The following is a 27566-nucleotide window of genomic DNA, read 5'->3' on the forward strand; positions in this document are numbered from 1 at the left end:
ACAGTATCGCACGTAAAGCCCAAGACTCATTCTGAGGCTCATAGTAAGCCACCTTCTAAAAAGAGTGAGCCGAAGAAGGATGAGGATGATAATCACTCCTCCAACCACAGCAGCATCCCAAAGCAAGAAGTTAAGATGAAGCATGATACGCACAGCAGGTCCTGTACGTACAAGTATTTCGTATCTTGCAAGCCCAGAGATTTCACTGGGGAAAAGGGAGCCGTCGATTGTATGACGTGGATTGATGAGATGGATACTGTGGTTGATATCAGCGGGTGTGCTGATAGGGATGTTGTGAAGTACGCGTCCCAGTCGTTCAAGGGAGACGCGTTAGCATGGTGGAAGTCGCTTCTACAAGCTACTGGAAAGACCGCTCTGTACGGATTGTCATGGGATCAGTTTGTAGCACTGATCAAGGAGAATTTCTGCCCGCAGCATGAGGTCGAAAGAATAGAATCGGATTTCGTATCCCTGGTTATGAAAAACCTCGATTGTCAGGAATATCTCACTACGTTCAACACCTTGTCTCGTTTAGTGCCTTATCTAGTGACCCCGGAGCCGCGTAGCATTGCTCGATTTATTGGGGGTCTGGCACCGGAGATAAAGGCAAGCGTCAAGGCTTCAAGGCCTACTACCTTTAGATCAGTAGCCGATCTATCCCTCTCCCTCACTCAAGATGTGGTCAGATTGAGAGCTATTAAGAGCTCAGAAGAAAACAAAAGGAAACGTGAGGATGACACCTCACGAAGGTCTGAAAAACGACACAGAGGGAGCAACGACCACCAAAAAGGGTCGGGATCTAAGAAAGGAGATCGTCAGTCGGGTGAGAAACCCAAATGCAAGGTTTGTAGGAGGCATCACTTTGGGAGATGCAGGCAGGAGTCTAAGTCCCAGTCTTTCGAGAAACGTTGTGGGATCTGCAAGTCCACAGATCATAAAGCTGTGGATTGCAAGAAAATGAAGGATGCAACTTGTTTCGGTTGCAACGAGAAAGGGCATATCCGGCCAAATTGCCCAAAGAATGCGAGGAAGGCAGATGAAGGGAAGAAGACTAATGCGAGAGTCTTCAGAATGGACGCCAAGGAGGCAGTTCTTGACGACAACGTCATTACAGGTACGTTTCTTGTAAATGATGTTTTTGCTAGAGTCTTGTTTGATTCAGGAGCTGATAAGTCGTTTGTAGATGATAAGTTTTGTAAATTGTTGAACCTTCCTGTTAAAACCTTAAGCGTGAAATATGAGGTGGAACTAGCCGATGGAACCATAGAAACCGCCTCGACTGTTCTAGATGGATGTGTTATATCCATTAGGAATCATTCTTTCCCGTTATCCTTGCTTCCCTTTAAGCTAGCTGGATTTGATATAGTGATAGGCATGGATTGGTTGTCAAGTAACCAAGCCCAGATTCTGTGCAACAGAAAGCAGGTAATAGTTAAGACTCCGTCGGGCGAGTCACTTACTATTCAAGGAGATACCCATCATGGATTGCCGGAGCAAGTGTCCATGCTCAAGGCATCCAGATGCATGCAGAAAGGATGTGTCATTTATATGGCACAAGTTACCATTAATGAGCCGAAGCCGAAGATTGAAGATATTCCTGTTATCTCGGAATATCCTGAAGTATTTCCTGAAGAACTACCCGGTTTGCCACCGGATAGGCAAGTGGAGTTTCGGATAGACATCATTCCAGGCGCTGCGCCTGTAGCAAGAGCACCATACAGATTGGCACCAACGGAGATGAAGGAGTTGAGGACGCAGTTGGATGATTTGTTAGCTAAAGGTTTTATTAGACCTAGCTCGTCTCCATGGGGAGCGCCAATCTTGTTCGTTAAGAATAAGGATGGATCGATGCGTCTGTGCATCGATTATCGTGAGCTTAATAAAGTCACTATCAAGAACAGGTATCCGTTACCCAGGATCGACGATCTGTTCGATCAGTTGCAAGGAGCAAGCTATTTCTCCAAGATTGACCTGAGGTCAGGTTATCATCAGTTAAAGGTCAAAGACGAAGATGTGCACAAGACAGCGTTTAGGACTCGTTATGGACATTACGAGTTCCTAGTGATGCCTTTTGGGCTCACTAACGCACCAGCCGCGTTCATGGATCTCATGAATCGTGTCTGCAAGCCCTATCTAGATAAATTCGTTATCGTCTTTATTGACGACATCCTTATCTACTCGAAGAGCCAAGCTGACCATGAGAAACACCTTCGTTGTATTCTCAAACTTCTGCATCAGGAGAAACTTTATGCCAAATTTTCGAAGTGTGAATTTTGGCTTCGAGAAGTCTAGTTCCTTGGACATGTAGTAAGTGAGCGTGGTATCCAAGTAGATCCCGCTAAAGTAGAAGCAGTCATGAACTGGCAGGAGCCGAAGACTCCTACCGAAATTCGCAGTTTCCTCGGATTGGCAGGATATTATAGGCGATTTATCGAGAGCTTTTCAAGAATTGCTGCGCCCCTAACTTCGTTGACTCGTAAGAAGATTAAGTTCGATTGGGGCCCTAAGCAGCAGGAATCCTTCGACATCCTGAAGAAGAAGTTGAGCAACGTGCCGGTGTTGACACTGCCCGATGGCATAGAAGATTTCATAGTGTATTGCGATGCATCTCACACTGGTATGGGCTGTGTACTCATGCAAAGAGGCAAAGTCATTGCCTACGCTTCTCGACAGCTCAAAGTGCATGAGAAGAACTACACCACCCACGATTTGGAATTGGGTGCGGTTGTATTTGCTTTGAAGCTATGGAGACATTACTTGTACGGAACCAAGTGTATAATTTATTCAGATCACAAGAGTCTTCAGCATCTGTTCAATCAGAAGGAATTGAACATGCGTCAAAGGCGATGGACGGAAACCTTAAACGATTATGACTGCGAGATAAGATACCATCCAGGCAAGGCAAATGTGGTTGCCGACGCCTTAAGCAGAAAGGAAAGGGTGAAACCAATCAGAATCAATGCCAAGCGCATTGAGATAAGGAATAATTTGAATGAAAGGGTGTTAGCTGCACAGAAGGAAGCTGTGTTGGAAGCTAACTATCCTGCAGAGAAGTTAGGAGTAACTGAGGAGCAGTTATCCTACGACAAAGATGGAATGCTACGACTAATCGGACGAATATGGGTTCCAGTCTATGGAGGACTTCGGGATGTTATCCTCCAGGAAGCCCACAGCTCTAAATATTCCGTTCATCCTGGAGCTGATAAGATGTACCAGGATTTGAAAGCAAACTACTGGTGGATTGGTTTGAAAAAGTCAGTAGCTGAGCATGTAGCTAAATGCTTGACTTGTGCGCAAGTCAAGGCCGAGCATCAGAAGCCGTCAGGTTTGCTTCAACAACCTGAAATTCCCAAATGGAAATGGGAAATGGTGACAATAGATTTCGTCACCAAGTTGCCGAAGACGAAAAAGGGAAATGATACCATATGGGTCATTGTAGATAGACTGACTAAGTCAGCTCATTTTCTACCCATCAAGGAGACGTATAGCTCCGATATGTTAGCTCAATTATACGTTGATAAGATTGTAGCGTTGCATGGTATACCCGTATCTATTATCTCCGATAGAGATACTAGATATACGTCGCATTTTTGGAAAAGCTTCCAACAATCGTTGGGCACTCGTTTGAACTTTAGTACGGCTTATCATCCTCAGACCGATGGTCAGAGCGAGCGTACTATTCAAACCTTGGAAGACATGCTTCGTGCATGTGCGATCGATTTGGGTGGTAGTTGGGATAAGAACCTACCACTGATTGAATTCTCCTACAACAATAACTACCATTCCAGCATAAAGGCTGCGCCTTTCGAGGCCTTATACGGTAGAAAGTGTAGATCGCCCATTTGTTGGGCAGAAGTTGGGGACGTCCAGTTGTCTGGACCAGATATCGTCTTTGAGACGACAGACAAGATCGTTCAGATTCGCGATCGTTTGAAAGCTGCCAGGGATAGGCAGAAAAGTTATGCGGACCCTAAGCGCAAGGATTTTCACTTCGATGTAGGTGATAAAGTATTGCTTAAAGTATCGCCCTGGAAGGGTGTGATGCGATTTGGAAAGAAAGGCAAGCTAAGCCCGAGATATATAGGACCTTTCGAGATTATCGAACGTGTCGGGTCAGTCGCTTACAAGTTAAACTTGCCTGAAGAACTTAGCGCCATTCATAATGTGTTCCACATCTGTAATTTGAAGAAGTGTTTCGCTGACGATTCACTGGTTATACCGCATACAGATATACACATAGACGAGAGTCTGAAATTTGTGGAAAAACCTTTGTCGATTGAGGATCGACAGGTAAAGAAGCTTCGAAGGAAGCGCGTGCCTATTGTTAAGGTCAAATGGGATGCCCGTAGAGGTCCCGAATACACGTGGGAAGTGGAATCCACGATGCAAGAGAAATATCCTCATTTGTTTCAGTAAATCTCGAGGTTGAGATTTCTTTTAAGGGGGTGAGGATGTAACACCTCGAAAAATTTCGTCCAATAATGTCTTGACACGTGTCATAAGGTTCCGGTATGTGAAAACAAACTTTAGAGGGACTAAAAGTGACAAACAGTGAAAACTATGGAACGTAAGGGTCCAAAGTGTCAACAATGGATAAATAGACTCTATGATAACCCTACATAATGTTTATAACCTTAAACGGGTGGTTCATGGATCATACGACGCGGAAATTGCACAAAAGTGAGGAATTGCAAACTATAGGGGCTAAAAGTGTCAACATGTTTAATTTATACCTCTGAGTGAACTTTTGGCAGACCCGAAGCTTTGAGAAGCTAAAATATACTCACTAGAATATGTGGTTAAAATTTCGTGAAGTTTCGTCAACGTATGAGAAAGTTATGGCCAAAACCGTACTTGAGGGACTAAAAGCGTCAACGTTGAATTTCATGGCTTTTCGGTTGAGCGCAAAGTTATCCGAGGACATTACCATGTTGGTAAATGTCCTAAGGTTCTTAAAAACCAAGTTTGGGGGTTTACGAGTCGAGAAAAGCAGCCGATACATCGCGTGCAAGTTCAGGGACCAAAGCTGCCAAAATGGAAATTGTTTGGGCTGATCAGAGGTCAGGCGACCCGCCTGGACTGACCCAAGCGGGCCGCGTGGGACTGCCAGTAACATAAATTCGCGAAAATTGTATTTTTAGTCCGAATTTCAAGTTGTAAACAGCTCATGGCACCTCCTCAAGCTCCAATAAAATGTCATGCATGCCTAGTGCCACAGTAACCTCCTCCCAACACTTGAATTCAGCTTTAAATTGATCAAAAGTTCATTTCCTTGACATTTACAATTGTGAACAAGAACACCCAAGACTTGCAAAAGCTCTCAAAGCATCTTTGGAGCAAATCTGAACATCAAGGCCGATTCCTAGTGTTATCTAAGCATCAATAGGACCTTTGTAAGCTTCTAATTCAGTCTCAAATTCGTTCTTGCTTTGGTTATTAGTAAAAGTCAAACTGATTGTTCATATACTTTGACTTTCTGATTAAACGAGTTTCACTCAGTCATTCCTCAAATTGAAACCACATATATGTTGGTATTTATGTGGGAAACAAACCCTCAAAAGGGTATTCTCTGATTCCCACTACATGCATGCTAATTGTCGAGTCAAACTTGTTTCTAAAAAGTCAACAGAAATGGTTTTTGTGAAAAATAGCTTAAATGGTAATGTAGATGACATGCAATTTGTTTGATCATCATAGATAGCTTTATAATGAATATAAGAATGTGTTTTACCATGATCAACTCGACAATCTTTAGTATAGATACGAATCGGAACCGAAAGTCTTGTAAAACGACTATTTCATAGACTATCGATTCGCATTCGTACATGCATGTTTGAGATCTGTATTGGAGAGTATTTTTGACTATTTTATTTTGGTAAAACTTTCTGGAATTTTGTTGCTTGAGTCTATGCTTGGCCGATACATTTGCATGTTTCCGATTATGCTTAAAAGTTGACTATTTTGCCCTTTTTGATATAAAACGTGATTTTTGGAAAAGTGAAAGAGTAGAAATCTTTATTTCTAATATATAAACTTGCACCGAAAATTTCGGATCAGTTGGTGGTCCAGATTTTGAGTTATGGCCATTAGCGTAAAACTATGTTCTTAAGTTACATAAACGGCCCTTTTCGCGTATAACCCATTTCAGGCCACGTTTTGATACGAAACTTTTTACCCACTGATGTTATATAATATTTTGGGATTTTAGATGATTTTTATTTAATTTTTGGCTGATCGGATCTTAGAACGCTAAGTTATTTCGGCTTATGTCGGTTTTGACCGTTTAAGCCATAAAATGAGTTTTATGCATTCTTTTGACCCGAAACCTTTTCCTACTGATTTTATATGTTAAATAAATTATTTTAAGTATTCTGGAAATATAAAGATCCCAGATTTATTTTGAAAACCCGGAAACGCCTCTAAATCGCATATTTAGCGTTTTAAGCGCATAGTAAGCGTTACACTTGTTTTAAACCTATAAGACTTATACCTACTGATGTAAATAGCATATTTTCATATAATAACAGTAAGTATAAGTATATGAACTCAGGTTTCCAGTTTTGGCAGTTTTAGCCCTTGTGAAATTACTAAAATACCCCTACGGTGCATAGTTTGATTTTAAATGTTAAGTTTAGCATAGGGGTCATAACCTACTGTTATAATATGTTAAATGAAGTATATTTACTGTATAAACCAGACCCGAAACTCAGATTTCTAATTTGACTCTTTTATAATCTTTTAAATGACCAAAATGCCCTTCTAAGGCATAAATTGAGTTTAAAACTATTCGGGGCATAATAGAACATGACTTACTGATGTTATATCATATTTAAAGCATATTATCTCAGGAAACTTGCATTTGACTCTTTTGGCTACCCGTAACGCCCTTATTGCGTTCGGATCGGTTTACGTAACTAGTTTGCGTAAATTGACCGAAACGGGTCAAACGTTATCATTTTTGTTTCAAAATCCAGAATGTATTTAGTATACCCATATTATACAAGTATTTAAACTTGTCGGGTCTAAATCACATTCTATCCGGTCTTTCGCTTAATCGTGCGCTTGTACCGTATCATCCTTAAAACTAACCGGTCAAAGCTTAGGCTTAAATAAAAGACCCGTTAGAAATCTAATAGGTTATTATAAACCTTTGTTCCAGATTAGGAGGCCCGGTAAAAGCTACCACACTTACCGTTTGTGTTACATACTTGCTCAGGTAAATACATTTTGACTTATTTTCCCTATACGGGCTTGGGGTACGGTATTTAAAATACCGCTTGATCGGGCGCACAAGTCCTGCGCCTTATGGGTGTACAGTCTTGAATAGCTTGTGCGACTCGTTTAAACAGTCTTGTCTTACTTTAGGCTTTGGGGGGTTATTGACCGTGTCCCGGATATCCTTGGCATTATCTTACGAGATGGCCACGACCAGAGCACGGGGTGTAGGCGTACACTCGGCGTGTATAACTCTTTAATGTGGTGTGTCATTTAATCTTTAGCCCGGACAGTAGATCCCGGGCCACCAAAGATACGAGTGCATGTAATTCGTTCACAAGTTTATATTGCATAATTATCCCAAGTTAATAAAAATATTTATGCCTTGTGCATTTAAATCAATTTTCAATCATTTTCAAAATGAGTCAGTCGATTTGTATTTACCAGTGTAAACTGACGTATTTTTCCCAAAAGGTTAAGTGCAGGTACTATACGAAATAGGCTGGCTGTTTCCTAAGAGCGTCCACTATAGTCTCGCAAGCTCGGACGACAATTATCTGTTGAACAAATTTTATCTTATTTTATTTGATCCGCCTGTGGATCCGTTTCAACTACTGTGATATTTATTATTGCACCTTATTTAAAAGTTGAAATGTATCTATTCTGCTTCCGTTGTGCATTATTATATTGTGTTGATTGTCTATGACGATGCCAACTACGTCACTGTACCCCACACCGGGCCCACCGGTGACACGTGGAAATCGGGGTGTGACATATCATTATGCGGCCCATTATTTTACCCAGCCCAATACTGTAATGTGTGGCCCAATAACGAGGTGTGCGACTGGTCAACAATTAGAGCCCAAACAGTTGCAAGTGCCCATAAAGTGTACGATTTGGTTAACTTGTGCGACCCGTGAACAAAGCAGGCCCAATAGCTGGGATACGGCCCACTGGAGTGTGCGAGTGAGGTTCAGTTGTGCGATTAGGCCTCAAGTGTGCGATTGGGCCTAACAACTGGTGTGCGATCCATCAAGGTGTTCAGCCCAGATATATTGTGCGACTGGGCTGTGGGTGTGCGAGTGCACTTGTGTTGTGCGACTGACCTAGCCAATTGTTTCCCTTATTTTCCGTAAACATAATTTCCATTTATTCCAAAACAGTTACAAGATCAAACTGGTTATAAGTTCAAACTTTCTAGATCCCTAATCATCGACCAACAGTTACATCATGTCCATCTTCATCATCATTAGTAATATATTTCATTATCAGCATATCAATCAAGAGTATGGATCTAATTCACTTCTAGATTCGCATCAAACAACATAATTTTCATCGGCAACTAATCATCAATCACCATTTATTCATTACCAACAATTCTTATCATATAACAGTTTCATATAATCATTAACAGGTCGATCATATAAGCAATCCGTAAACATTATTCCAAATCTAAAACATAACCAAATCTAGATCTCGACATCATTACTACCCGTACTAGCCTGAACATGTATTGTGCCCTAGACCTTCGATCATGCTTATGTTTAGTTTCATGTCATTCATTACCTAACATCTTTGATTACACATACTATTCATGATCTAGCCCATCAAGTTATTTACGTGATCTCATATACAAGTCAACATAATTCACACTTAAACATATAATTCAAATAACAAAGAATGCAACTTAACATAATAGAGAACATACTAACCAAGGAACCGTAGAATGTAGGCTAGATCGGACGAGGAAGGCTCCGGTGGTGAGCAAGGCTGCCGTCGATACCAAGAGGAGAGGATAAGAGTGTTAGGGTTTTGTTATCTTATTCCTTTTTAAGATCATAAACCGTTCACCACTCTATGTATGCGGTTGGGCTCAACTGATGCGAACCAGGCTTTTCAAAAGGTGCGAGCTGGGCCCGCTTGGGCTGCACTTCGGGCTCAAGAAAGCTGGGCCGAAGACCACCCAACCAAGAAAGGTAGGGTGTACGATCCCTTAAGTTATGTGCGACTCGATGAGGTGTGCAACAGGATTTATGGAACCATCATTTAACATAAACTAACTTACGTTATGCCAATAAATAAAATTCTGATATGATTATAACATGTAGTGAAACATGAGACGTAATTATACGAGCTAGAGGTCAAGGAGTTGAGTAATGCAAATCTCGAAAGTCCGGGTTGTCACATCATCCCCAACTTGAAAGAAATTTCGTCCCGAAATTTGATAAGCAGTCCCGGCGAAAAGGGGTGATAGCTTAGGATGACTGTGGATTTTCCTCGGTGCCACAGTCAAACTCGACCTACTTGGAATATTCCTCCAACCACCCGGTGGGAACCTTGGAATACTCGGGGACTACTCGGATTACCCAGTAAAAAAAAACTACTCGGTCAATTTCGACCTGCTCGATGACTATTCAGAATTATGCTAATTTTGACAAGAATTATGCTAATATTGAAATGAATTATGCAAATTTTGACATGAATTACGCTTATTTGACGCATATATAATATCCAATAATTAATTTTCTTTATATTTAATATGTCCGAGTACTCTCCAAGTACTCTCAACTCCCCACTCGGCCAACTAGAGACCACCTATCGATTTCTACAACATTGATGAAAATCCGAATTGGGTTTTTTGTCTGAATATCCGAACCCGGCTTAACCAAATCTATACTATATTATAATGCATGAGGCAAGGGCATTTTAAGATACCCAAAAAATAAGAACTTTTCCCCCCTTTATTTATAGAAATGCCCCTAAAATGAGGGTAGTTTGGTCTTTTAAACACTATTTATTTTTTAGCCCCTAAACTTATTACACTTAAATCCCTAAGGTTTTAACAAAATTATAGATAATTAGTTAGAATTCATCCCTCCATAATAAATTTATAATTTTTTTTAATTATTCTTGACATATCTTATAAACTATAATGTTTAAAAAAATCCAAAGATAGCATGACGACCTACACATTTTTGTCGACGTTTCGGTAGTTGTCTTGTTCAATATCGACGCACGGATTAAAAGGTATTAGTAGATGATGCTTTAGTGTACAAGTGATTAAAGCGCAACGTACTTGGTCTTTATCACAGAATGTTTAATAGCTAAGCCGAACTGAATATTAAATAACGCCTTATTCTACATATGATTAGCGATACAGAAACTAGGATTTTTAGTATGGAGATAATATAATGGTAATTTACCCCAATTCTAAAAGGTACAAGTTTTAAGTTTTAACTCATTATGTACAATGTTTTAAAGCACAAATGCTTTCAGTTACTGATTTCAAACACCCCTAAAATCTGATGGGCGGGATTTCAAATTTCAAATAACCCTAGATATTTTCAGATCCTGAACAATCTACCAGTTTCTCCACAAAACCGCCTCTCTCTCTACTCCATGGATTCCGCCGCCAGTTATGATACTCTTGCGTCCTTCCTTCGTCTTCACCGTCAAAATCAGTTGTTTCTTTTAAGCCAGGGTCCAGGAAGTAGCAATTAGGGCTATCTTCAATAGAGACCGACAGGTAAAGTGTGCGAGATGCCACCATGCTCCACTTCCATTAAGGTAAATGTGTTCCTATTGTTACAACAACAGTTCATGGTTTCTGATTCTTTTGGTTATCTAATCCTCAAATGTCCATCGAATCCTCCCCATTAATTGAGATTTTTGGTGCTTTTAATCCATTTCTAATGACGTTTTTTTTTGTACTTTCAGTGTTTTGCTATTTGATTTAGGGAGAATTGAAGACTTTCGATTCCTAGGGTTTGATTGTAAGAAATTCTGGTCCGAATTATATAGTATTCGTGCAATATTCACTGTTATTGTTGATGAAATGGAGAAGTTTAGTCTCGGTTTTGCTTAATTTCTTTTAATTTCATTAAATATAATGCATTTGTTTACAATTTCAAGCACGTTTCAGATTTTTTTCTTTGTATTCCCTTCAATTGTGATCATTAATTGAAGACTCACACACATAGATACATAAGCTTCCTTGTTGGTACGATGGCGAAGGTGGGCCACTGCTGTTAGGGTTCTACACTTCTACCGAAGGTAAAGATATTCATTAGTCTCAGTCTCATTTTTCTTCATTAACATGTGACTGTATATTTTCCTTATAAATTTTGTTTTCCTTTCGGATCATCATCTGCCGTTGTACGATCTTTATCGCGAAAGTAAAGGTATGTTATTGAAGATAAACTGGTCGATTACGACTGTTTGTTCATGAATTCAGCTCATATTTGCGGTTGTGATGCAATTTATATGGTTTGATATTATGATTTTGAGTTTTTGGTGGTTTTGTTGATAACTGCGATTCAATGTCTGGACCACTTGATCGATTTGCAAGGCCTTGTAAGTGTTTAATTTTATTATTTGATCATGTTGTTAATATATTGTAATGTAACTTTAGGTTTTATCATAGTTAGGTTATAGTTTTTGTTATGCAACTTGAATTACTGCACAATTATGTATTTATAAGTGTTTTGTGTATTATATATTATTATGTTTTTGGAGATTATTGTTTGTTTATGGTGGAACTGGTATAACTTACTTAATTTAGGCTTTTCTAACTAGAAATTATGGTTGCCACAAGAAACAGTCCTATTTTGTAATGAATGATTCATATTTTGTAATTATTAATTAGGCTTGATGTGACTGAAGACTGGTTAGCAGCTCTTCTCCAGGTCTTCTTTTTTCTTGATTATAAGTAAATGGATAAAAATCGTTTCTATAATCTATTTGTGTTTTTCTTTGGTGTGACTGTTGTGGACATGTGTGACGTTGCTTTGGGCATTGTTGAAGCATATTGGGAATGTCCTCTGAAACCATGGGATATGGTTGCTGGTGTTTTGGTAGTGCAACTTATTCTAAAGGCAAACTTGAAATTAGTTAAAATATCTAATAATTTTTTTTCAGAACACAATGGAAAAAAGCAGCAACTTGGAAAATGAAAGGAAAAAAGAACTATTAATCTAAATATCCCCTTTTCAATCAAGAATATAGTTAAATGAAGCTGGTGGTGGGGTTTCCTGCGTGGATGGGGGAAAATATACCGTATTTAACAGAACAATCTTGGTTTTGAATGTTGTATCGCATTCTAAAGTATGTTAATTCGGTGATCAACTGTCACCCTTTTTGGGTGCTAATCTTGTTACTTATGAAATGCAGCTTCTATAGTCCTGCAACAGATGCTGGCAAGGGAATTGATTTCTCTCTATGGTACAAGCCAGGTGATTATAACATAGAATTATAACTGACATGTCTTCTTACTACGATATGTTTGTTTATTTAATTGTTACGGTTTATAGCACAACAATAGTATGGATTACCAAAGTTGTGCATTGGAATGGTTCTGATACGTAGAGCCTTCTGCTTCTTTTCTAATATCATGTTGCAATCTTAATAACTTCTGCTAAATAAATTATTCCATCTTTATTTCTTTATTTCTTTAACCGGATGTTGTTTTAGAATGGAATGCACCATCCTGAATTTCTCTGGTGAATCTTGCATTGTTTTCATAGATTGGCATTCCAAGAGTCTTTATTTGGTGATTTTGTTAAATAGTTGAGTAGGCGACCCTACCGGTCAAAATGAGACGAGTCGAAAGTGAAGCTTTTGTGGTTGCGGATTCTTGCAATGAGAATAATGGAAAAGGATATGGCGATTACTAACTCCAGTAGTGATTATGACTTTGGTAAGTTGCTCGGACACCTGGTACTACCTATGTACTATACGGCACAATCTTTTTTGCAGCTGTTGTATGAGTGTATGACTTGCATTTCTTCAACAGGTTTAGTTTCTCCCGTAATCGCTTTAGGAGTTGGTGCTCTGGCCTACATTAGGCACCGTTGTGCCAGTAATTGGTGTCGGTGGTTTTCCTGCTGTTGCGAAAGCTGCTGGGAGCATTGCAGGTTTTATTGCATAAGAAATTTATGGAGTGTAAGATGATGAAATGAGTTATTTGCAAAAGATTCAAGAGATTTAGAAATATTAATTGAAGGTCTATCACCATAGACATGGATTAGGGATGAGCATTTGGTATCAAATACCGATCCCGAAAATACCGTACCGAATTTTTTCGGTACTGGAAAGGGTATCCACTTTTTGGCATTTTCAGTATCGGTATTTTCGGGATCGGTAGCGATAAAATACCGAATTTTACCTTCAAATCTACCATACCGATACCGTACCGTACCGCCATATTTCGGTATTGGTATCGCTACCCAGTTTTAGCGAAATTCGGAATCGGGATTTTTGGGATCGGGACGGTATCGGGACGGGATCGGGATTTGCTCATCCATAAATTGTGGATTAGCCCATGTGCACAATCTTGATGGCTAATTATTATAACAAACTCAAGGTGCTGTAAGAAGCTCAATGGTTGATATTAAATTACATAGTAACTTTATATTAGTCCATAAAAACAACCACATTTCTTATAAAAGTGATGTCTTTAGGAACATTGAAGGTGAAAAAAGAAACGTCCTATTTGCAACGTGGGATATAAAATGACTATCTTGCATTTAATCAGACACCAATGGAAAGCCTATGACCATGTGGCGATGTTGATGATAAGGTATGACTGTGTTCGTAAAAATATACTCAACTAATTCATTTTTACTCTCTTTTAAGTAACTCGATTAAGGAATAAATACTGAAAAACAAGGGTTTCAGTTTTGGACCAAGAACTAACTATTTAAAAAAAAACCCAAACTGAGAACTGAGTTCTATAAACTCAAGTAATGACAAGTGAAGCATATGTAACTGGTTCTTTGTTTTGTTGTTGAGTTTTATAAACTCAAGTAATAACAAGTGAAGCATATGTAACTGGTTCTTTGTTTTGTTGTTGTTTTTGGCCCTGATCGGTTTTGCACTCCTAAATTAGGGGCAAGGTCAAGCACCAAAAAATCATGTCAAGACACATGAACCTCAACACAAGTGAATTTTCGCTGGTTGACACGAACATGACCTGTTCAACCAGAATATTATTTCATTTACTGAAAATTAATGTTATTAAGTTATATACAAAAAGATAGATGCATATTATTTATGCTTGAACTATAAAACTTAAAACTAATTTTGCTTTTATCCTATAAATTTTTGCTCAGTCTAAAGCTAATAGAATATATTCTGTAGCTAATAAAAATAAACGGGTCAGCCGGCCAAGTCAATTTGAACAAAGTCAAACTAAGCCAAAATCCATTTCTATCGTGTTAGAAATTCACACCCTTATAGGTCTTAGTCCTTTACGAGTTTTTTGTTTTTGGATTGAAACTGCTATGAATACAACCGTTAAGAGACACAGTACTAGCCGTTAAGAGACATAGTACTTGCTCTTGGTGGAGGAAAAGATTCATTAGAGGTTACGAATGGAACCTAATATAATAATAGAATATCAAGTCATTTTACTCATAATTTGTGATTTGAATGCAGGTTTTTATCTAAAGAGATTGTAAGGTGAATGGACTCTAAAGTGATTAATGGAGTTGCTCTTGTTGGAAGCGTGGATTATCCTCATAAGAAATAAGGATTCCAAAATAGGAATATATGAATCTTGAAAATATGTTGTATGACATTGATTTAAAAGTAATTGTAGGGACTTTTAAACTAGATTTTTGCCATGCATATCGGATTAAAAAACCAAATGTATGCAATTGCCGTACCATGTATAACCAAAAGAATATAAAGTGGCTTTTACAAAACAAGTACCTATGTTTTACGTGAGATATAACTAACTTACTTAAACAAGAACCGACTATATGATATAATAATAGGAAAGAAAACATGACAATGAGACATTGAATTAACTTATTATCCGAAAACCGATTAGTCCAAAACCGAACCAATTATTCATAGTTTTATATATTTATAGCTTTTATACATCAATTTCATGTATGTACACCGCAATTTCTATATTTCTAAGCAAAAATTTTAGCCAAATTTTGGTTTTGGCGATGAACTGAAATTAGAAGAACCGAATAAAAAAACTGCCTATCTAACTGAATAAACCGAACTGATTAACCTAAAACCGATTGCTTAATAAAATAGACTAGCAGATGACTTCGGTTTAGGATAATAACTCAACTAATCAAACCATGCACACCACAATGAAATGGACCAACGCATGACCTCGCTTAAAATGTTTATTTACCACAAAAAATGCTACAATAAATTTATACGAATAAGAAAACCACAAGAAACCAGTACCGCAATGCAAAGTATTGCCCCCGCCGCATCGCACGGGCACCTTGCTAGTAACTAATAATGGTTATCATTCTAACCAAATCCAATTACAATTTTAGTACAATAATAATATATAACATAACCCAATACAATAACCAACAACGGTTATTCACTTTATTTTGTGTAAACCGAACCAAATTTAAACTTCCTGAATTCGGTTGAGCCCAAAAGTTACAACTTACAACCAAATAAATATAGAAATGAGATCTGATAATCCAAGCTTTTTTTTTTGGATATAAATGATAATACAGCTTTGTATGAATGAGAAACGGATCTGCCCGGCCCATTAGAAAATAACCGGATCTCATCTGCTATCTACCCACCTCAGAAGCTGGTAGCGAGTATTTTGATACTGACGTCAACTTCCTTCTTCGAATTCCCCCAAATTAACCAACCACCCATACCTCATCGTCTCCGGCGCCGGTTCCATGTCGGTTAGTCACTTTCAAATTCATCTCTTTATTTCTTAATTCATTCTATCAATCAATTGCTTTTCTGCAGATTTGTTTTTCTATCGCCTTTCGTTATCGTATTTCAGTAATTATCATCCTAAATATTTATTATTCGATTTCTCCTTTTCTATGTTCACTTGTTTTCTCTTAGCGATTGAATAGATGGTCTTTTTTGTGACCTAAATTCATTTATTTGTTCTTCTTGTTGTACAGTTAACAAACATGCTAGATTTTATATAGTTTCCCTCATTGATGTTTCTGTAAATTCATCTTCAGATCATGTTAGTTTCACCAATAAGATCTATCAGTGCATGTAACTACTACTTCCACTTTGTGTCTAATTGTCTATGCCATTGATGGATCACTCATGCATGTTTGGTATGGGAGACTAACTATGGGTTTGAGGAAATGAGGGAATCCATACCTACCTAAGACCATCCGTAATGGGGCTTTATATCACGCTGTAATGGTGTATAACGCCCCATAGCGCCCGGCTACACCATTATGTCCGGCGCTGTGGGGTCTGAATTTTGAATCCTCGCGAACATTATCACGCCTTGCCCCTTACTCCCCCACTCACACACACATATATTTACATACATACATACATGTGTATCTATAATTGAAGGGGTTATATAACCCCCATACCCACTACACCCTCTTGTGATATAAAGCCCCCCTCTTGCAATTTTCGCCACTTGTCGCATAACGCCCCTGAAGGGCTTTATGACTACACATAGCCTAAAGGATAGGGTTTAGAAACCCATTCCGGTTTCCATTCGGTGGTTGGAAGGTCATGATGAGTTTTCTTCTCTACCGACTACAACTAAGGGGTCAAACTCATGTTTTAAAAACTCATACACAAATTTAAGTGACCGGGGACTTGGTTTAAAAGACCCAAGCCTCAGCGCTTCAAGCTACATAAGACGCGTTTTTTTGGAAAAAGAAGTGTCCATGAGGCGCATGCCTTACGTATTCCACTATTCCCCATATTTTTGTGCAGCATGTTGTTGTACAAGATGCTTTTTAGATTGTACATGTATTTAATTTCATTATTAAAACATATATGAAGCTTATTTAATGTTGGGTAAATGATGCTAGAAACATATAGGGAATATATATTAAAATATTATCCAAAGCAGTGCGCTTGGCGCTTTGCGGCCCGGTTTCATGCCTTGGCACTTTTATGCACTTCTCGCTTTTTTTAATACCAAGACCGGTGGTCAACGAACCCCCTTGACCCCCCTTTGGTTGCGACCATTAACCCATCAACAATTATGACAATTGTAACCTTAAATTAATCTCTATCGTATTGTGTGTGTAAGTTCAGTTAAGTTACTGTTTCATTTATTTTCTAATGTTTCATGGTTATAGCTAAATAATTTTGTTCGGGGTAGGCGCTATCACAGTTAATCTGGATTAAGGCATGATAAGCAGTATTATATTTGTTCCACATGCAACACTTTTGAAAAATTTATGCTACACCTAGCAATTAAAGACAGTTCTTTTATAGATCTTGCTCCGATATTTCTGAATTTCAAAATTTATCTTCACAGGTAAGAACAGTGAAGGTCAGCAATGTTTCCTTAGGTGCCTCTGAGCAAGACATCAAGGAATTCTTTTCTTTTTCTGGTGAAATCGAATATGTTGATATAAAAAGGTTAGTCCCCTTATCACTATCGATTCTAGGGTCACTTCCTTTATAGCTGAGAAATGTAATTATTTGCTTGTACACGGTAATTTTAAGGTTGTCTGCATATGTTTGATCAAATGGTTGCTACGTTTTCAGTGAGAATGAGCGGGCTCAAATTGCATTTGTCACTTTTAAGGATCCTCAAGGTGCAGAGACTGCCGTTCTACTCTCGGTATATAAACTTTTTTATTATCGTGCACATAAAGCTTACAATTTATAAGAGTCTAGTTTTCCATTTTCCAAACTATCTTAACTAATTTCACAAAAATGTCTTTTTGCTCATATATCTATTAATTTCATAAGGAATTGGAATTTTTCAGACACTCAAAACATCTGATCATCTGATCAATACAATTTCAAACACTAGAAGCACACCCAAACACTGTTTTCTAGTTAATCCGGTAAAAAATTGGATATCGGTCAAGGACCGATATTTGAGATATCGATTATCGCGGTGGGATATCGGTAATTTTAATATCATGCTGAGTTAATATATATAGCAATTTAACACTAACAGTTCATATCGGTACCGATATTCTGACTGATATTTTGCACCAGTATCTCACCACAGGACTGATAACTGAGTTATCACTGATATATCGGTGATATATCGCGATATTAGCTATATAGGTTTTCTACAACTCAACCTGTTACACTAATTATCTGATTTTAATTATTCAAAACCACATCATCACCTTCAAAACGCCTATCCAAACACCCCATATTCTAACAGGTTTCGGTTTGATAATTTCAGGGAGCAACTATAGTTGATCAGCCTGTTACCATCGCACTTGCACCTGATTACACTCCTCCGCCTTCTGTAACACCTTCAGTGCAACAACCCAGTGTATGATTTTACATTTTTATGGGCTGGTCCCAGGCCCATTTATGCATCTATAACAATCAATTTAAGGGTTATTATCTTATCTGACATAATATTGGCAACACATAATTTAGGCAACAAATCAGCAAAGTGGGGGTGTTGTTGAATCAACTGTACAAAAGGCAGAAGATGTTGTAAGCAGCATGTTGGCCAAAGGCTTCATTTTGGGAAAAGATGCGGTTAATAAAGCCAAAGCCTTTGATGAAAAGCTCCAATTTACTTCAACAGCAGCTGCAAAAGCCGCCACAATTGACCAAAAGATCGGTCTTACCGAAAAACTCAGCATAGGGACAACAATTGTGAATGAGAAAGTGAAAGATTTGGATCAAAAGTTTCAAGTGTCGGAAAAGACCAAAACAGCATTCGCAACGGCAGAGCAGACGGTAAGCGAAGCGGGGTCCGCGATTATGAAGAACCGGTATGTGCTGACTGGGACTGCTTGGGTGACGGGTGCTTTCAACAGGGTCACGAAAGCTGCTGGCGAAGTGGGACAGAAGACTATGGAGAAAGTGGCGGAGGGAGAACAGTCGGGAAAGACTGAGTCGACTCAGCAAGAACCTCCTGGTTCCGCCAAGGGAGCCAGTACTACCACCACTGGCTCAGTTTAAGTTTATTAATCTATATATGTGGTGGTGGTGTAGATTGTGCAAAACTTATGGATTTGGTGCATGGATTTATTTTATTAGTTTAGTAGTAGTTTGAAATACAATTCCTTGCTTGATACATGCTAAATAGTAAAATGTGTTATTTCATTTTATTTGAGTTGTTTTATTTTGCTACATAAAACCATACCTTATGTTGAAATATATCGATTTGTCGAATAATACACTCAACGGGTCAATACCGATGGAGCTTTTCAAGTTGGTCAAGTTAACTGATATGATGCTTAATAACAATTATTGACCAGTTCAATACCACCCATGATAGCGAACCTCAGCGGTTTGATGACATTGTTTCAGAAGCTTGAGATTCTGTTTCTTCTGTATGAGAATCAGCTGTCGGGTGGCATCCATCGGTAACTGCTCGAGCTTAAAAATGGTTGATTTACATCAGAATCATTTCAATGGCATTGATCTGGGCTCATTAGAACAGTTGATGCTTTACAACAACTATTTAGAAGGAAATCTCCCAATGCAGCCAACTAACATTGTCAATTTACCTAGAATAACAACAAACAGAAGGGTAGCATTGTTCCATTGTGTGGTTTGAGTTCGTTTCTCTCGTTTGATGTCACCAACTTGAAAGTGAAATATATGAATAACCTTTTTATTTATACAGATGATTGTAAATAGCATGTATGTCAATATCATATTACCATAATGCCCAGGTTTAAGAGAATCTACGGTGTTCAACAAAAAGCTTGAAATCGTGTGTATTTGTGAGGTTTCAAACTGAATAAAAAATATATGGATGAAGAGTAGAGTAGAGTTGAATTACATACAATAAATTGAAGAAAGAAGATAAATGGGTGCTTAACCACTAACTTAATATTACCGAATCAGTTGGGCACTTCTAGCTGGTTGAAAAGTTGTTTAATTATTTTTTAAAATAACTAGTGGTATTAAAACCGGCGCCTTTATTGGTGGGACCAAGTTCATCATCTTTTAAAATGGGCAAACAAGAAATTAACGAAAAAGAGAATAAAGGAAGGAGACGCAAAGATGGTGTACAACAACTCTCGATCCACGGTGCTAATCGAAAAAGATACAATCGGCGAATGACGGCGATGCGGTGACAAACAAGACGACGGCTGCAATGTTTTGTTACGGCGGGGTGGCGCTTGAATCTAGTGGTGACTGGCAGCCGACTCACAATGGTGAACCGCAACATAATTTTGGAAGAAAAGTACAGCGAACGAGATGACATTGCCGCGCGTCCTAGGGCGGTTTCGGGAGCATATTTTGGAATGGGCTCGTGACTAAGAAATATGGTAGAAGATTAAGTTTATGAATATGTATAGTATTAAAGAATTTTATACGGTTTGAACACTTTTGTATTTTAACTACACTAAAACGAAATGGTGTATGGTAAGAAACCTGGACCAGTGTCTTCGCTTTAGGAATTTTAACGATGAATTTATGTATGAAATTTTACAAGACATTCTTTTATACTGTAGGCTTTGTATGGCGTTCCAATCATACAATAGTTAGCAGTTCAAAATTGTTAAGGGTAACCGTTTTCGTTCGTTCGAAATTCCCTACCTTTCCTCGTGCGTTATCTTCAAGGAATCCTTATACACAACCAGTGTGAGTGAATCTTACAACTCTGCTTTTTATTTTATTTATACGTTTTGGGGTGTATCATGTGTCATGTATCTTTATTTCATTTTTACAAAATTCAATTACGTGCAAGTACCATCATGTGAACTTTATGTGTTATGTGTTTATTTGGTTGTTTATCCTTTTGGTGCATTTCATTCATTTTTGACATGACATCATTATAGGCTCGTCGGTTCCCCATTACCTATGAGCGGAACTTGACGTTGCCAACCATACGAGGTCAGCTCCATTTTTATGAGCTACTTAGACACGTATATCTGATGCAAACGTATATCAATTGATTGATATACGTTTTTTTTGCATCAGATATGATTGATATACATTTTTTCAATTGATTGAGCTACTTTGCATATGTATATCAATTGATATACTATTTATCAGATCAGGGAGCCGCTAAAATAAGAACCACCCCCAGTTGTAAGAACCGCGAGAACCACTCTCAGCCAATCAGAATGTGCCAACCTAAAGGGTATTTTGGTCTTTTACCTAAAATGTCATATCTTCCCTCTCCCTTCATTCAATATATCTCTCTCCTATTTAGATACCTCTCTCCTCTCTCATATCTCATTTTCATCTTTCTTCTTCAAAAAAACCTCTCTGCACATGAAAGAAACCCCAATTTCATCTTTCTTCTTCAAAAAAACCTCTCTGCACATGAAAGAAACCCCAATTTCAGCCGCATCATGTTCCCTCATGTTCTCCTTCATCTTCAAAAGTGTAACCTAAACCCTCTAAACTACTCTCAAATACTCACACACCTCTCATCATAGCCGACACCACCCCGCCCCCTGTCTGTTTCGTCACCGGTGAGACCACCGTCGGACCCGACTCACGGTGGTGGTTGATTCCAGCAACGACGCTCTCTAATCCCTCTCGCACGAACTCCGACAAGGCACCCTCCCCCTTCGCCGGCTCAGATTGCAGAGAATGATGGCTAGAGTGTGAAGATTTCACACCAGAAACAACAGACGAAGCTTCAAAAAGGTTCCAGCGACGAATCCGTCGGCGGTGGCGGAGCCGCAGCGGTCAACTGGTCAATTCCCAGTCAACGGCAGTCAACTGTCGGGTCAACAGGTCAAACGCTGGTCAAAGATCGTCAAAAGCAGTTCACACGCGACCCGGTAAAGTTAACGACGCGAAAATTAGTTTTAGAATGATATAGTTATTTTTAGATTTAGACTACGCGAATCGAGCTCGACCGATACCTCTAGTGTTTATCTATGTTTTAGTTTGTCGAAAATTTATTATATATTGATTGAATCAATTGAAATATTGTTGAATCTTGAAAAATATATCGACACTCATTTGTCGGGATCGACCAAAAACAAAGGAACCTCTGTCTGTTTTTTTAAAACCCGACAATTGAAACGTATTTTGCTATAAAAACGACGCCTATTGGAATTCAAGACATTTTTTTTTAAAATAAATGTAAGGTAAAACGTAAAACGTAAAAACATAAAACGTAAAAACGTAAAACGTAGAAACGTAAAACGTAGAAACGTAAAACGTAAAAAGTTTAACGTAAAACGTAAAAAGTAAAATGTTTACCCGTAAAACGTAAAAACGTAAAAAATGTTAACGTAAAAAAACCGGGGCGTAAAACGTAAAACGTAAAACGTAAAAACGTAAAACGTAAAACGTAGAAACGTAAAACGTAGAAACGTAAAACGTAAAAAGCTTAACGTAAAACGTAAAAAAGTAAAATGTTTAACGTAAAACGTAAAAACGTAAAAAATGTTAACGTAAAAAAACGTTAACGTAAAAAACCGGCGCGTAAAACGTAAAAAAACGGCGTTAAAAAAACGGCTCGTAAAAAACGACGTTAAAAAAACGGCGCGTAAAAAACGGCGCGTAAAAAACGACGCGTAAAAAACGGCGTTAAAAAATGGCGCGTAAAAAGCGGCGCGTAAAAAACGGCGCGTTAAAAAAACGGCGTGTTAAAAAAACGACGCTTGAAAAAACCCGACGTAAAAACGGCGCGTCAAAAAAAACGTAAAAAGTTTAACGTAAAACTTAAATTGTAAAAAGTATAAAAATATTTTATAAAAATCTGAATTTAAAAATGTTTTTAATAAAAAAAATATGTTTAAAAAATAAAAAGTAATATAATAATACAATAAAGTAATAAAAAACAATAAAGTGAAAAAGACAAAATAGAGTGATTTTACTTAAATACCCTTTTAGATTATAATATTAAAGACATAATAAAACAAAAAAATACTTAATATTATTTTTAAATACTTTTAATCTCATCCATCCATCTACTTGATCTAATGGCTAGAAAGTGGTTTTCGCGGTTCTTACAACTGGAGGTGGTTCTCATTTTAGCGGTCCCCTATCAGATAATATATATATATATAGGTAAAGAGTACTGTACAATATTGCTTATCGTACATTACGTACGCTTCAATTTCAGCCGTCAAATCATCTTCCCGCATTTTAAAATCGCATGTTGTTTTTTTAATAACAATTTCGCATGTGATAATTTTTTATTAATTCGCATCTTGTTTTTTGTACCAATTTCGCATGTGATAATTTTGATGAAATAGCATGTTGTTTTTTTTATAATAATTTCGCATGTGATAATTTTTAATGAATTCGCATGTTGATTTTTGTACCAATTTCGCATGTGATAATTTTGATGAAATAGCATGTTGGTTTTTTGTAACAATTTCGCATGTGGTAATTTTGATGAAATCGCATGTTAAAAAAACAACATGCGAAATTGTTAGAAAAAAACAACATGTGAATTCAATGCGGGAAGATGATCGGACGGCTGAGATTGTAGCGTACGTAATGTACGATAAGGGCATTTGTACGTTAACCTAACCCTATATATAGAGAGAGAGCGGTTAACATACAAAAACCCTTATCATACTTCACGTACGCGACAATACTGACCATCAGATCAACTTATCACGCACGGATAAGTAATCACGCAAGTATCAATTATCACGCATGGGCATCAAATTAACGTGCGTGATTTGTACATGTTTGCGTAATAATACACAAAAATTGCTCCCATGCGTGATTAGGTTTCCAATTATAACGTGCGTGATTTTCAAATGCACTTGCGTAATTTGGTCGCGTACGTTATGTAGGTTAAGCCGTAATGTCATTATACTTTCTCTCTCTCTCTCTCTCTCTCTCTATATATATATATATATATATATATATATATATGGGACCGCTAAAATGAAAACCACCTCCAGTTGTAAGAATCATGAGAACTTTTTAATCCGAGGCGAGTTGGACCAAATTTTTTTTTCATAAACTTAGATGCGTGTATTACGTTGGGGAACATTAAAAAAGTAGGGAACAGTGGGGAACCGACTCAAACGAACTCCGATTGGACTCATTCCAGCGGCGTTGGAACCGGCTCGTCGAACCCTAACTAGGATCTCTTAACCCTAAACCCTAAACCCTAAATCATAACCTCTAAACCCTAAATATATTAGGGTTTGGCTTTTAGGGTTTAGCTTTAGGGTTTAGGGTTTAGCATTAGGGTTTAGCTTTAGGTTTATCCTTTAAGGTTTAGCTTTTAGGGTTTATAGTTTAGATTTTACGCTTAGATTTTAGCCTTATTTTTTAGCTTTAGGGTTTAGGAGTTAGGATTTAGGGTTTAGGGTTAAGAGATCCTAGTTAGGGTTCGATGAGCCGGTTCCAACCCCGCTGGAATGAGTCCAATCGGAGTTCGTTTGAGTCGGTTCCCTGTTGTTTCCCACTTTTTTAGTGTTCTCCAATGAACCTTCCCCTGTATATATATATATATATATATATATATATATATATATATATATATAGGGGACCGCTAGAATGAGAACCACCTCGAGTTGTAAGAACCGCGAGAACTACACCCCACGGGTGGCCGTTCACCGCGATTTTTTTTTTACAACTAGATGTGTTTATTATAAACACAGCCGTAAAAAAAAATTTTAAACGCCGCGTCCGAGGGGGTAGTTTTTTACACCACAAGTTTGGTGTTTTTATTTTTTTTTTCTTTTTTCTTTTTTTTTTCACCAAACTTGTAGATGCTGTAGTTAGAAGTATGTAATCTATATATATATAAGTAGATGCTGTAGTTAGAAGTATGTAATCTATTCTTCTTATTTCTAATTTCGTTGTTTTGGTTTTTTTTTTTTTTTAATTTTGCTTCTCATTAGGCCTAATTTTGTGTTTAAGTCTTTTAAGTGTTAGGAAAAATGTTAAAAAGCACACAATTTGAAATAGGTAAATTCCGGGTCAAACTTTTTACAGCCCAAGAAACATAATACTTTTCCAAATAAAGGATTGCGACTGTAAGGGCATTTATGTCTTTTAGCACTAACAAAGTTAAAATTAAACGTTAAATTGTGTCATGTGATTCCCATGTAAGGGCATTTATGTCCTTTTACCCATGATCCTCCCACCTTATAAACCCCTCTTTCACCCTCTTTCCCAAATTAGGGCTCTAAACTTCAACCTGCTATCCAAGTCCCACCACCAAATCCATCCACCAAGCCAACCACCTGTCACCATAACCACCAGCCTCTACCATAACCGCTGCCATTGCAGTCCCTACACCACCACCACCGCTGCACCACCGAGGAGTCATTGCAAACAATGGTGTCAATGGGAGTCACAAAGTCTGCACACCAACCGGAGGAGTTTGCTCACATGGTAGTGGAATCCAGTAAGTTCTTTTTTACTTTTTTGATAAAATTATCACTTTATTTATTCTATTTCATCATCTTCTCAATTCCCAGGGGTGAATTTGACCTAACCAACTTCAAAGACGGTGTGATTTCTTCTGCTTTCATGGTTGGACTTCTTGTCACATCTCCCATATTTGCATCATTGGCCAAGAGGTAATATGTGGAATCTTAGTCGATTTTTGGTCCATCACAGCCTGTAAAATGTCAGTCAATCTAACACTGTAAATAAATTGGGTCTATTGTTAAAGAATCAAGGTTGGTTTAAAAGGGGATTGCGGCGACGATGTGGCAATGGTTGCAGAAGCTGACAATTGAAAGGGCGGTGAAGTGAATGTAGCAACTGTGGGACTCGAGGTGGACATCCCTGTGAATCCTAAAGAAGGTGAAAATTGAATGGGTTGTGAAGTGAATGTGGGTCCAGGATACTTCCAGGTGGACATCCCGTGAATACTGGACGGTCTAGGTTAGGTTTCACTGGTAGAGAAAAGATTGAAGCGGTTCTTGGTGATGCTGTAGAAAAACTAGCAGTAGGTGATGTCGACTTAAGTGGTTCCGGCGACCCAAGCTAGGGTTCAGATTAGGGGGGATGGTAATGGTGGTGGTGGTGGTAGTGTGTAGTGGTTGCGACGATAATGTGTGAGGGTGGGTAGTGGTGTGGTAGCAGATGGTGGTGGTGGGTGGTGGGTAAGTGGAGAAGAAGGAAGGAATAGGATGTTGGTTTTGTGGGAGAGAAAGAGGTATAGGAAGAGGATGTGTAGAGTAGGGTTCCTGCGGAAAGTGTGTTTTTCCTAGAAAGTCTAGGAAGCGATCTGGTCCATCCGATTGGTGTGTTTAAGGGTTGAGATTAAATCAATGACAATCTTATAATATTTAACTATATTTAATAGATTGTTTTAAATGAGTAGGTGCAATTTCGTCAATAACAGTGTTTTAAATCAATCAAAATTAACTGTCAGGATATCATATCTCCTTATTACACGCGAATTTCCCTCTCTCTCTCTCTTTCTCTCTCTAAACCCACAACGAAAACTCCCTAAAATCATACCAAATATACCTAAAATCATGGATGAAGATAAGAGATTTTCCAAGTTCTATATACGTAAGATCAAGCGGCCATTATGTTCCGTGTTTTACTAGGCGATTAGGGTTCATTCGTGTTCTACATTGAAGTATTTCATGTTTGCAGGGAAGAGATTCAAAAAACAGAGGACTTTAAACAACATGGATGGAAGCAGAGTTGAAGTCGCCGGAAGAAAAGTTGAAGTCGCCGGAAGCAGAGTTGAAGTCATCGGAACCGTAGGTGTGTGTTTTGAATAACAAATGTTAGTAGGATTACCGTGTATTGTCGATGACTGTGTTTTTATTGGTTGTATGTGGTAATGTGTTTTATGGTCAGTTTATGTAGGTTTTATATAGTAGTAATTTGGGTTTGTGGATGTTTTATAGAGTAGTAATTTGGATGTGCCGGTTGTGTTTTAAAAACTTTATTTGTTAGTGGGTTTTCCCACAAATGTGTTTTATGGTCAGGTTATGTAGGTTTTCATGTTTGCAGGGAAGAGATTCAAAACCTACATCAAGTAGCGTTTGCAAACATCCACAAACCCAAATTACTACTATATAAAACCTACATAAACTGACCATAAAACACATTACCACATACAACCAATAAAAACACAGTCATCGACAATACACGGTAATCCTACTAACATTTGTTATTCAAAACACACACCTACGGTTCCGATGACTTCAACTCTGCTTCCGGCGACTTCAACTTTTCTTCCGGCGACTTCAACTCTGCTTCCATCCATGTTGTTTAAAGTCCTCATAATGTTAAACGCTCTAACTAGACCAACGTTTATGGCACTCAAAGCATTCACGGCTTCTTCCTGTACGTAATTGATTGCTCTGTTTTCAGGAAGCAAGTACCTGTCATCTTCAGCAATAAATGAGTGATTATGCGACTCCTCGAAGTAATAAACCACGTAAAGATTATCCGGGGTTAGCTTAACCCGAATGCACGCTTCACATCCGGTCCTTATAGAAGGAACCCTGCGAGTAATCTTAGACTTCGAGTTAACATTAGAACTACCAGCTTCCTGAGTCGAG

The 27566-nt window shown here is 38.2% G+C and overlaps 1 protein-coding gene and 2 long non-coding RNA genes across 3 annotated transcripts; all 3 read left to right on the forward strand.

Moving 5' to 3' along the window:
- Positions 1–10513: 10513 nt before the first annotated feature.
- Positions 10514–11080, forward strand: LOC110918422. The gene is made up of 2 exons (XR_002581297.1): positions 10514–10782; positions 10933–11080. It is a non-coding gene; the product is annotated as an uncharacterized LOC110918422 (long non-coding RNA).
- A 4601-nt stretch (positions 11081–15681) lies between these two features.
- Positions 15682–19244, forward strand: LOC110915161 (binding partner of ACD11 1). Its single transcript, XM_022159817.2, has 5 exons — positions 15682–15893; positions 17468–17571; positions 17701–17776; positions 18359–18451; positions 18562–19244. The coding sequence occupies exons 1-5, from the start codon at positions 15888–15890 to the stop codon at positions 19093–19095; spliced, it is 813 nt and encodes a 270-aa protein (XP_022015509.1). The 5' UTR covers positions 15682–15887; the 3' UTR covers positions 19096–19244.
- A 5979-nt stretch (positions 19245–25223) lies between these two features.
- LOC110916708 lies at positions 25224–26948 on the forward strand. Its single transcript, XR_002579933.2, has 3 exons — positions 25224–25438; positions 25512–25613; positions 26647–26948. It is a non-coding gene; the product is annotated as an uncharacterized LOC110916708 (long non-coding RNA).
- Positions 26949–27566: the final 618 nt, after the last annotated feature.

The sequence above is a fragment of the Helianthus annuus genome, chromosome 16, assembly GCF_002127325.2.
Source record: "Helianthus annuus cultivar XRQ/B chromosome 16, HanXRQr2.0-SUNRISE, whole genome shotgun sequence".
Lineage (NCBI taxonomy): Eukaryota > Viridiplantae > Streptophyta > Magnoliopsida > Asterales > Asteraceae > Helianthus > Helianthus annuus.

Coding starts and splice junctions, on each gene's coding strand:
- LOC110915161 (XM_022159817.2), top strand. Junction 17,777..18,358: donor AGACTGCCGTTCTACTCTCG/GTATATAAACTT, acceptor TGATAATTTCAG/GGAGCAACTATAGTTGATCA. Junction 18,452..18,561: donor CTTCAGTGCAACAACCCAGT/GTATGATTTTAC, acceptor CACATAATTTAG/GCAACAAATCAGCAAAGTGG.